The sequence below is a fragment of the Doryrhamphus excisus genome, chromosome 4 (genome assembly GCF_030265055.1).
Source record: "Doryrhamphus excisus isolate RoL2022-K1 chromosome 4, RoL_Dexc_1.0, whole genome shotgun sequence".
NCBI lineage: Eukaryota > Metazoa > Chordata > Actinopteri > Syngnathiformes > Syngnathidae > Doryrhamphus > Doryrhamphus excisus.
The window spans coordinates 20,559,036-20,571,416 of NC_080469.1; the positions used below are offsets into that span (position 1 = coordinate 20,559,036).

General features: G+C 44.4%; 1 protein-coding gene across 1 annotated transcript in view; it reads left to right on the plus strand.

Annotated features, from left to right (window-relative positions):
* LOC131127832 (neurogenic locus notch homolog protein 1-like) overlaps positions 1-12,381 on the plus strand; it is an 82,813-nt gene that overhangs the window by 45,079 nt on the left and 25,353 nt on the right. Inside the window, exons 4-10 of the mRNA XM_058070108.1 lie at positions 3,861-4,123; positions 4,185-4,523; positions 6,052-6,174; positions 6,775-7,008; positions 8,072-8,227; positions 9,323-9,508; positions 10,145-10,258. Of these exons, the coding sequence (XP_057926091.1) occupies positions 3,861-4,123; positions 4,185-4,523; positions 6,052-6,174; positions 6,775-7,008; positions 8,072-8,227; positions 9,323-9,508; positions 10,145-10,258 (1,415 nt within the window). The remainder of the gene's footprint in view (positions 1-3,860; positions 4,124-4,184; positions 4,524-6,051; positions 6,175-6,774; positions 7,009-8,071; positions 8,228-9,322; positions 9,509-10,144; positions 10,259-12,381) is intronic.

Here is a 12,381-nt window from a genome sequence, read left to right on the forward strand (position 1 = left end):
GTATGTTGTGTTCAGACAGTGGTGGAATGGGGGGGCCATGAGGAGGAAGGATGGAAGGAAGAGTGCTGGTGGGAATACGGGGCGGGGGGGGGGGCTTTTGAGCGGGGCCGTAGACTGTGCCAGGGCAGCAGCTGCCGTCTCCTCATTAACATGCGCACCTGCTGCCTTTCTGCAGCGAGCTCGTGTGGCGCCTCACAACAACCACAGCCCCCGCCACCGCTGGGGTGTGGAAGCATTTGGACACAACAGGTTTTCATGCTACTTTAAGATTGGACATATAAGAAATGACTCTTGATTTTTGCTTTCTGTTTTAATGCCCATCTCTAGTCACTATGGGAACATCTAATAAGTGGCGGCTAAGTTTGTTGTAGGTGCTACTACTACGCCGACTGTTAAAAAACCTGAAATGGAAATGAACTTTGGAGCATATTTCAAATAATAAACCATCATTAGTTGGCTAATGGAGTTAATGGCGCTAAACTAATGGAGAGCTTATTGACTGAATTTCACATTTCACAACCAATTCAACATTTTCTGGGTTGCAGCTTTCATTTTTACCATCCATCCATCCATTCATCCATCCATTTTCAGTCTCAGTAGGGAAGCCCAGAGTCCCCAGTCCCCAACCACCTCCTCCAGTTCCACCAGTAGGACACCAAGGCGTTCCCAGGCCAGCTGTGAGACATAATCCCTCCAGCGTGTCCTAGGTCTTTTCCCCCGGGACCTTCTCCCGGCTGGGCATGCCCAGAACGCCTCACCAGGACCAAATGCCCAAGTCACCTCAACTGGCTCCTCTCATGTGACGGAGCAGCGTCTCAACTCTGAGCCCCTCCCAGATAACTTTCATTCTTTATCAAGCGCAAGTTTGTTAAGAAGTCACTTCTTACCAAATGTGTACCAAAAGAGCGTGCATGTTTGGTGCAGATCTGGACAAAGGTGGGAATTGTGAAATTGATTTTCACTTTTGTGTCAGTGGAACACTCCGCCTCATTGTTTCATAGGTCAAAGTCCGTGACTAATCACTGAGTACTAATCTCCTTTTCTTGGTAATTCATTATCGCCATTAAGCCATTACATACCAAAGACTTATGTATATGTTTTTATAAGCCCGATGGCCCGATCCCAACAACATATTCTTACGTATTTTATGATTTTTGTGGAAGAGGCAAAAAGAGGTGATGATGCAACTGTCCATAATGCATTTCACTTTCCTGATGAAAGAAGGGAGTCTAATCTTTCTTTTGGTAGGTTCTGTTTCTATATATAACCATAGAACATAATAGTCTGTATGATAATATAATAATAATGATGTATACAAGATGGGTGGACATGCTGTATGTGGTATGCTATGAATTTTAGGAAGTGATGGGAAGTGGACGTATTGAGTGATTCCAGTGATTCCAGTTTAGCCAAGGTATCATCAATGGGCGGTCTAGCGTGTGATGTTATCTTTTGCTTGCCACAATCCTAAGGCTGCATAATCCCTCGACAGAGCAACTGTCCAAACACCCGTCTGTCCCAAAAAAGAGGGGGGGCACTTCAGACTCACTGAGTGCCGTCAGGTATTTGATGTGACAGCGGCACTATGGGAAAGCCAATTTGGTGGCCATATTGTCTCTAATGTCATTGTCGGAGGTCCCAGAATAGTGTATTGGACGTGTGTTGTCCAAAATCTAGCATTGGTGCTAAGAGTGCTTTAAGTAAGCCCTACTGGGAATGCGCTGTTTTGTGTGTCTGTAGCTTTAATGCTAATGAGCTGTGTTTGTCCATCCATCTTTGATAGAGTGTGTGTGTCTCCAAGAAGCGCTATTGTGTACTTTATCCACTTTTTGCATATACATTGGAATGATGCACTTGTCCAGCCTAATAGATGTCAAATATCACATCCCACAGAGGTTTGTTTAAAAATCCAATTAAACAAAAAGACAAAAAAATGACAGCAGAAAAAGCAAGAATAAAGATTAAATCTTAAGAGAGTAAATATTGTAGAGGAAAAAAATAACATGATGTTGAAAAATTGAAGGACAAAAGTCATAATATGGGAACCAAACAAAACAAAGAATAATGTTGCAATTTTTGAAATTTTTTTGGAAAAACAGTTGTAATGTTATGATGATAAAGTCGAAATACGAGAATAAAGTCGGAAAATATTATGAGAAAAAATAGATGTGAAGAAAGTAGAAAAAAAAAAACAAAGGTAAGATGCAGGCTGTATTTTATTTTTTTTTTAATAAAAAAAATCCCTTCAGGTTGTAGCTTTTGGGGGTCGGGTGGGGCGCAGACGTCACAGACGCCGGAGCACTGTCTGGTCAATGTATTAATAATAAACACGACAAAAGATACAGGTTACTGAAATCTACGACCCCGCAGCTGTGCAGCCAAATACGGCTATTGTTTACAAGAACTTCCTGTATACAAGGCTAGTTATCACGTGAATAGTTTCCGCAGCCAGAGTGGACGCTTAGTGCCTAGTGGAGCGAGTGTGAGTGGCACTTTGCGGATCAGGACAGCACAGCCGCGACGGATCCAATGTAAGCCCGAGAGTAAGAGTAATTTTAGTAAGAGCTCCAGTCGGTATTTTAAGATGTGTAGCGAAGCCCCTAACATGGGGTTGTTCTGTTGTTATTTTTGTTCACAGGAACTGTGTGTTACAGTGTGTACTTCTGGGTTTGTTGTTGCCATTAGCCTCATTGTAGCGTATCCTCTCGGGGTCGCCCCTCATTGTCATTTGAAATGTATGTGAATGTGTGCCTTTCTGTCCCACTATGGGAACTTATTGGCAGGGGTCAGAGCGGCGTTTACTACGCAGACACGATCTGTGAGAAACATCACAGGACTTTTGTTCCCTCCCCACCGCCTCCCTCTGTTCAGACCGCTCTGATTTACTGCCAGAAAAACACATTGTTTGCAAAGGGTGACGACGGGAAGAAGGATCTCCTGTTTAAAGCCCGCTTTCTCAACCATGGGCTGCCATCTTGTGAAAAAGCACCATAGCGAGACCTTTTTAAGAGACGTGGGCCTTATTGGATCAAGCTATTGGCCCGAACGCTGATTTACGAGCGCAGAAGCACACAGAGGGTTGACCCTAACTGAACTTAAAGTAGTGTCTTCCCTCGAATTGGTTCAGGAATTCTCATTGACTGGGCTTTAATTCCCAAGTGAAATAATTCCCAGTGTTGTCTTTGCTTTTCAGGGATTAAAACGTGATCACGTTTTGGGTAAAGGAGGATAAAGTGCCTCAAATGGTCAACAAATAGCAGTAGAAATAAATGTGAGTAAATCAGTACTTTGTGGTTTACTTCATCACTCTCTGCTATTTATAAAAGACAATTTAGTCTTCTTATTGCGCAATAATAGGTGTAAAAAATGTGTGATTTTATTTGGTGACATAAAATTATTGGAATTTAAATTCTACAATAAAAAATATGAAATTATTGTAGCTGTTTGTAATTAATATATATTAAATATATTAATATTTAATATATATTATATTATATATTTAATATGAACATAATAATTTTTAATTAATAATTTAATTTAATTAAACAATTATTAATTTTAATAAGTAACCCAAACCAAAAGTAATAAAATATAAAAAATATATAATAGTAATTAAATGATTAATAATAATAATTTAATTTGCGGGTGTACTATGCCTATTGCAAAAAAAAAAAGTACAGTAATGTCTCGATGTCCGTGAATGCACCTTGCATTCTTGTCTGTGCTATTAGCTTGCTACGCCGCCACGAGGTGCCATGTTTATGTGTGCCCGGCACACAGCTGTAGATATCTGCTGGAGAAGAGCGTACTATAAAGCGAGGTAGCGTCTCACTTTGGGTTGGATGCTTTCCCCTCGTTAGGTGTGCTGATGGATTCGCCGGAAGCAGGTGCCAGTTCCATGACCCGTGCACCACGGGGCCGTGCATGAACGGCGCCACGTGCAGCGTGGTGACAAAGGCGAACACGGTGGACTTCAGCTGCACCTGCAAGCTGGGCTTCACCGACCGCCGCTGCCAAACGCCAGTCAACATTGCCTGCATCGGCATGCCGTGTCGCAACGGTGGCACCTGCGAGGTGGAGAGCCTGCAGACGTACAAATGCCGCTGCCCGCCTGGATGGTCAGGTAAGGCTTTTCAGGCTCTAGTGCTTTGTGACGGATAGTTCACCATATTTTGTACTCCTAGGTCATCAGTGCCAGCATCCCGACCCCTGTGCTTCCAACCCGTGTGCCAATGACGGCCAGTGCTCCGCCATCGAGTCCCATTACGTCTGCTCCTGCACGCCTTTCTTCTCCGGAAAGACCTGCAAGCAGGACGTCAACGAGTGCGATGCCAGCCCGCCCCCTTGCAAGAACGGCGGCGTTTGCGTCAACGTGGTCGGCGGCTACCGCTGCCAGTGCTTGGCAGAGTACACGGGCAAACACTGCGAGAGCCGCTACCTGCCCTGCAACCCGTCGCCTTGCCAAAATGGAGGTACCTGCGTCCAGAAGGGAGATACCAACTATGAGTGCACGTGTGTGCCAGGTAAACATCACGTACCCTAATACATTATTAGCTATTACACTAATTTACTATAACATATTGACCTTCATTGGATTGGTTTGAGCATCCTAATTATGGATCGACTGATATGGTTTTTTTGGGGCCGATACCGATTTTTTTCCATCACCCTTAGCCGATGGCCAATTTTGCTTGGGCCGATATTTGTGGCCGATACTGCTTTTGATCTGATACTGCTCCAATTCCTTCTGTGTGTGTGTGTGCGTGCTCGGAGAGCATTTAAAGTTGCATAGTTGTTCATTCTTGTTCTGCTCAACTAGTGAGAGTGCTTTTATTCGTCTGTTGCGTTGGTATGTGATGTTTTTGGGCTTTCTTGTTGTCCCACCATGACTTAAACTGTTATGCCTAGCGATCACCCAGTGAAATGTGATGGGCTTGGTAAAGTGTTAAAAGCAAGCTAACTCTATTACTTGTGAAAACGCGCCCTTGATGTGATTCAAGAGTGGGGGCGGGGTACCGCGACTACGTGGGTTGCTGGGTCCTCTGCCGCCGGGGCAACACGGGGCGGATGCCTGACTGTAAATCATGTGGCGGAAAAATACATCGGTAAACCCACACGCGTATCGGCCGATACCGATACAAGGAAAAAACGCAAATATCGGCCCGATATATCGGCCAGCCAATGTATCAGTTGATCCTTAATCTTAATGTACCAAATGTATCAAAGTGGTCCCCCCATCTTCAGTGGAAGATGTTCGGACCCCCTGCTGTAGATATCACTACAGATGCCACCATATTGGCTAAAAAGTGGGATGGAAAAGTTGTTTTGGTAGCCCTTCACAACTTTTTACAGTACAATAAAGGTTCGTAACAAAAAGCAATACACTGTGGAAATATGGCATAATTCCGGGTTAAATTTCCTCTTATTTAAATGCCATTTCAATGATGTCACGTCACGCAGTGTGTGCAGGTATTTGTGCGTGTTTTGGCGCGCGCAGTGTGTGAACGGGGGGGAAAGCAGGAAGGCATCTGGGCTTATCATAAGGAAATGGTCAAAGGACAACATCCTTTGCTCATAGCACAGCGAGGACCAGCTCGCTGGGATTATGATCCCTCCTACCGTCTCATCACCTCCAAACACACACACACATAAATTGCCTTGTTTTTGGCCCGAGTCCTGAAGTTAATGCAACATATCGGCTTCCCATCCTGCTAGAATGAACCTGAACCTGAGTATAACGCTGATCTAGGGCCCACCAAATGAAAGCTGTCAACGTGATGACCAGCATGACTACCGTTACACCCCTACTCTTTTGGCTTCTGATACCAACTCCTCTTAATGTCACTCATTTTTAACGTTTACTACACGGTGAAGTTGCCACAGACCTCAAGAGCACAGATGGGGAGGAAAAAGACGGTTAACTGTAGTTTCATTCTTTCATCTCTCTACTGTGCTTGGCCGCACCAGCAGGGAAGAATAACTGTCATTCTGAGGTGTCCGTCCAGCGCATCGATATTAACCCATTGACATCATTTAACATCTTGGTGGTAGGCTTTGCCGGGAAAAACTGCAACCAGAACGTCGATGATTGTCCAGGCCACGAGTGCCAGAACGGGGGGACCTGTGTGGATGGAGTCAACACCTACAACTGCCAGTGTAGACCTGAATTCACAGGTGAGGGTGTCAAAACACTTATGCAGTCGTCCCTCGTTTATCGCCGTTATAATTAGTTCCAGACCTGACCATGGCAAGTGGATTTCTGGAGGAGGATTCAATATTCAATATGATTAAATGGAATATATTTGTAGTTATGGCATAGAAAACCTGTTTACGAGTTTCTAAATATGGTTACAACTTTATTAGAGCCCTCTAGACATGATATAACACCCCTATAGTCACATGTACCTTTCATTTGTGCTATATAGAAGATGTAATCAGAAAAAAATAGACATAAATAAGATAACATAGACTCACATGTTTTTTATGGAACCTTTTATGGAACCTTTTATGGAACCTGTGGAACCTATAGTGTCATCAATGTATTGTAGTGATGGTTTTAAATGGCTTTTACACTCATATTACCCAATGTAGTAGACATAATAATCATGTCGCGTGCCTGAACAATTACTGACACCTAGTGGTCTATGTGCAATACTGCATTCACAACACGAATGCGTCTTTTGTAACTGAGATGCAGCGAGGGACAACTGTAACAGCAAATGAGAGAAAAATGCCGGCGCCAAAAATATAGATTTGCCCGTGTCCCCTCACCAGGTCAGCTCTGCACAGAAGACGTGGACGAGTGCCAGCTGATGCCCAACGCCTGCCAAAATGGCGGCACGTGCCACAACACCTACGGCAGCTTCCAGTGTGTGTGCGTGAACGGGTGGACAGGGGACGACTGCAGCGAAAACATCGACGACTGCCCAAGCGCCGCTTGCCACCACGGGTCCACCTGCCATGATCGCGTTGCCTCTTTCTTCTGCGAGTGTCCTCATGGCCGCACAGGTTGGGGAATATGTTTGCTGTTTTCAAACACTTCAAAGCTGTTTTCTGTGTGATCTTGTGCACTTTATTTATGTTTTATGAGTGATGTGCAATACCACTGATTTAGTTTATGATCAGATAGTAAGTAAAATTCTTTGTGTAAATTCAGCGTCTGTGGTAAATTTTTAAAAGTATGTTTGTGTTTTTCATATCATAGCATAAATAACACAAGGCATTTATTCAATTCATTAATGAAATAAATGATTAATTTAAATATATGAATGATTTAAATGGCGGCATGGTGGATAGTGGTTAGCATGTAGGCCACACTATGTGGAGTTTTGCTTGTTTGCTCCGGGTAGTTGGAGAAATGATGGTTTGATTGGTTGGCGATTGGCTGGCAACCAATCCAGGGCGCCCCTCGCCTCCCGCCCAAAGCCAGCCTGGGTGGATTCATTATAAATTCATTATTCATTATTACCTCAAATGAATGAAGTATCGAAGAGCTGGTATCGGAAGTATCTAGATTATTATTCATTCATTCATTCATTCATTTTCTACCGCTTTTCCTCACGAGGGTCGCGGGGGTGCTGGAGCCTATCCCAGCTGTCTTCGGGCGAGAGGCGGGGTACACCCTGGACTGGTCGCCAGTCAATCACAGGGCACATATAGACAAACAACCATTCACACTCACATTCATACCTATGGACAATTTGGAGTCGCCAATTAACCTAGCATGTTTTTGGAATGTGGGAGGAAACCGGAGTACCCGGAGAAAACCCACGCATGCACGGGGAGAACATGCAAACTCCACACAGAGATGGCCGAGGGTGGATTTGAACTCTGGTCTCCTAGCTGTGGGGTCTGTGCGCTAACCACTAGATCGCTGTGCCGCCCTCTAGATTATTATGTACGCTGTAATTGCATTTGTTCAACTTATTAGAAGGTTTTCTGTTAGAAAACATCATTAAAATATCAATTTTGCAAAATAGGGGCCCTACATCATTACCTGCAGGTATATACGGTATATTGTATGAAATGGACTTCCGTGGTTTGGCTTTATTGAGTGTGTGTTTTGCTGCAGGTCTGCTGTGCCAGCTTGATGACGCCTGCATCAGCAACCCTTGTCAGAAGGGCTCCAACTGTGACACCAACCCCGTCAGTGGGAATCACGTCTGCACTTGCCCTCCGGGCTACTTGGGGGTCTCCTGTGATCAAGACGTTGACGAGTGCTCACTGGGTAAAAACTCCAACCACATGCACCAAGCTATTCTAATGCACAAGTCGATCAGATTTTATTTGTTTATGTTAGCATCACTCTTCTTGCGCCAGACTACCATAATTTCCGGACTATAGAGCGCACCTGATTATAAGCCTCACACTACATTTTTAGAGGAAAAACGATTTTGTACATACACAAGCCGCTCCTGTGCCCACATTAAAACATGTAAACATATTTACAAAGAAAGACGGTACACAGAGAGAGTTTTCAAAGTTTTAATAATATAACTTAACCATAATAATAATATAACTTTCTTCACAAACGGTGACTGTGACGCGGCAGTAAAACGGTAGCAACATGGTAACAACACGCTAGCAACACAATAGCAACACAGTATAACAGGTCTGGTAAAAGAACATACTGGTAGAAATCACGGTAAGCCGTCTCATCTTCCCCTGAAAGCTGCGTCATTCATTCATTCATTTTCTACCGCTTTTTCCTCATGAGGGTCGCGGGGGTGCTGGAGCCTATCCCAGCTGTCTTTGGGCGAGAGGCGGGGTACACCCTGGACTGGTCGCCAATCACAGGGCACATATAGACAAACAACCATTCACACTCACATTCATACCTATGGACAATTTGGAGTCGCCAATTAACCTAGCATGTTTTTGGAATGTGGGAGGAAACCGGAGTACCCGGAGAAAACCCACGCATGCACGGGGAGAACATGCAAACTCCACACAGAGATGGCCGAGGGTGGAATTGAACCCTGATCTCCTAGCTGTGAGGTCTGCGCGCTAACCACTAGACCGCCGTGCCGCAAGCTGCGTCATATGTCTTTCTTTTTGCATTTTTCATGATGAGGGAATGTTCACGCTAATTTAATTTATGCAGAAGACAAGAAGTTGCAGTCTTCCTCGACTCATATATTCCACCGGTCTTAATCTTACCTTTTCTACTCAAGAGCCCCTGGCGGCCGTTAGAAAAATTACATAAATTGGCCGCATCACTGGGGTTGAAAGTTTGGGAAAAAAGTAGCGGCTTATAGTCCAGAATTTACGGTAGTCTTCACTCAGCCGTTTGTTAACGTTCAATAACTCCTGTTTTGAACAGGTCCCAACCCTTGTGAGCACGCCGGCAAGTGCATAAACACCAAGGGCTCGTTCCAGTGTAAGTGCCAGCGAGGATACTTGGGGGCGCGCTGCGAGCTGGACATCAACGAGTGCCTGGCCAACCCGTGCATGAACGAGGCCACCTGCCTGGACCAAATAGGGGACTTCCACTGCATCTGCATGCCAGGTTTGTGTTGTAGGATGGTGAACTTTCTGACTTTCACTGACTGGCTCGAGACATTCTTGATGGAATGGAATGGCCTTTATTGTCATTATACAAGATGTACAACGAAATTGGAGAGCTTCTCTTTTCAGTGCAGTAGTCAAGTTTAAAAAACAAAAAAGTATATAAAGTAGAGTAAAAAGACAATTTAACAAGATATATACAAGATATATACAAAATATCCAAAATATACACATAGTATTGCACAGGAGCATATGCAGGAGCAGATATATTAATTTTAGTGCAATGATCAATGGGTCATAGTGCAAATAATGACTGGTGTGTACAGATGAGTAAAGTTACATATGAGTGTATTGTAATGGGTTGTTAAATAAATAAATATGATTGAGGTAGTAACAGAGGCAGTGATGGAAATATTGCACATTTACATTATGCTAATATATATAAATGATGACGTCCCTTGATACTTTTGCCCTTATAACTTATTAACCAATGAATTGGTTTGTACCGCTAAATACACGCTCCGATCCCTGTGTTCAAGTTAGTAACAGGAGTGTGAGAAAACTTCCCAGCGTGAGTGCATCTCTGGTCTAACACACGCCCCCCCCCCTCCTCGTTCCTCCCTTGCTAATTGGCCAGGCTACGAGGGGGAGTTCTGCGAGATCGATACGGACGAGTGCGCCCACAGCCCCTGCCTGAACAGCGGCAAGTGTATCGACAAGATCAACGCCTTCCACTGCCAGTGCCCCACAGGTGAGGCCGCCGTCGAGCGGCGAAGGGAGGGGTTGGGTGAGGGGGGGATCGCTGGGCCAGGGGGCACGGAGGTCGATCTCTCGCTGTCTCTCCCGCCCCGCCCCCCCCTCCAACACACTAAAACACAAACACACTGGCGCAGACACAAACAGCCCCGTGGATGGCAGCTAATCCCAAGCCCTGAGGCAGGCTTACACAGGCCCTGCTAGCCCTCAACCAAAGCTGCAACGGAAAAGTAGAAGAAGAGCAAAATCTATGGGGTGCGAGGCTTGAGGAAGTTTCAACTCTTTCTACAAGTTTTTTTTGTATCTTTTAACAAAGTTATATGGGTGACTGGTGGACTGAATTGCGACTGGGAACAGGGAAAGTTGATATAGTCAGACATTACTGGTATTTTCTGTGTTGACATGGTCGTTTGTTCCAGCTCACTGGTTGTTTTGGTGCACAAATTCCTCTTTGAGTATCACTATTTGGACAAGACGTGTCTGTGTTTTGTTCAGTGAAGGAATGTACCACCGACAAAAAAGAAAGGGGGATAAAAAAAAGCATATTGAATGTTTCACCAAACATGCTCATTGAGGTGGAAATGATTTTTTTTTCGACCTCATTCTTTTATTTTTCTGCAAGGATCAAAGGCGGGGTGGGTGGGGAGAAACAGGATTCTGAAAAGAAAAGAAGAAGGACGTAAAGGAAAAAAAAGAAGCAAAAGACGCCTGAGAAGTGTTGGGATTATGTGAGGAAGTGGTGGCGGTGAAATGTTTTGGGTGGGTGGCGGGATGGCGGGATGGTGGGATGAGACGTGCTGGCCGTTAATGCAGAAGCAGGAAGGGAGGAGTGAAGAAGGGGCTTGGGGGGGGGGGCTTCTGAACCACCGTGCTTGAAATGTAAATTTCTCACAGTTGAGAGGCTGAGACGAGGGTCCCCTCGTTCCATTTGTGTACACGCAATAGCCATGGAAACCCCACTGAGAGCCATTGAAATTTGTCATTCCTGCAGTTTGAGGGTGGGGGGGGTCTTTGATTGCTGAGGTTAGTGTGTGTGTGATTCTGTTTTCACTGTTTGTGACACGTGACATGGTGACCAAATATATAAAGGAAACATTCATACATTCACGCACACCGTTCATAGCATAAAGAATACAGGACATCATAGTAATTTATTCATTTATTTTCAAACCTGAAGTATGTTGAGGTAAAATCTAATCAAAATACAGAAAAAAACAGGACAAAATCATATATCTGAAGTATTAAAAGTATCAATCGACTTTAGAGCATGAAGAGCCGCTATCAATCAAATCAATCAAAACATTCATTCATTCATTTTCTACCGCTTATCCTCACGAAGGGGTGCTGGAGCCTATCCCAGCTGTCTTCGGGCGAGAGGCGGGGTACACCCTGGACTGGTGGCCAGCCAATCACAGGGCACATATAGACAAACAACCATTCACACTCACATTCATACCTATGGACAATTTGGAGTCGCCAATTAACCTAGCATGTTTTTGGAATGTGGGAGGAAACCGGAGTTCCCGGAGAAAACCCACGCATGCACGGGGAGAACATGCAAACTCCACACAGAGATGGCCGAGGGTGGAATTGAACTCGGGTGTCCTAGCTGTGAGGTCTGCGCGCTAACCAGTCGACCGCCGTGCAGCCCCAGTCAAAACAAAAAAAAATCAAAAACAGCACTTAAAACACACGCGGCCCGCCAAATGTGGCCCGCAGGACACTACTTTGAGGCCCCGCCTTGATATGAAAGTTTAATGTTAGTGCGGCCCGCGCAAGTTTGATATGGATGCTGTATGGTATCATGTACCCAGAAAAAAATATTACGTTTGATTAATGTTCATGTTAAAGGTTAAATAACTGTTAATAGTTATCCTCCCTATCGGTGTGGAAGTGGTACATTTTTGGCTTTTTTAAGTTTAAAGGAAATAACTTGAAGGCTACCGTTTAGGTCGCTAGCTCTCTAGTTTGCGAGTTAGCATGTGTCTCAAGACCCTGCGGTTGCGCAATATGTTGTAAATAAAAAAGTATAAATGTGACTATAGTCGTGTTTTGTCATGTCTACAGGGCTCTAATAATGCTTTGTTAATTTTAATCTGAAAAAATAATTTGTCTACC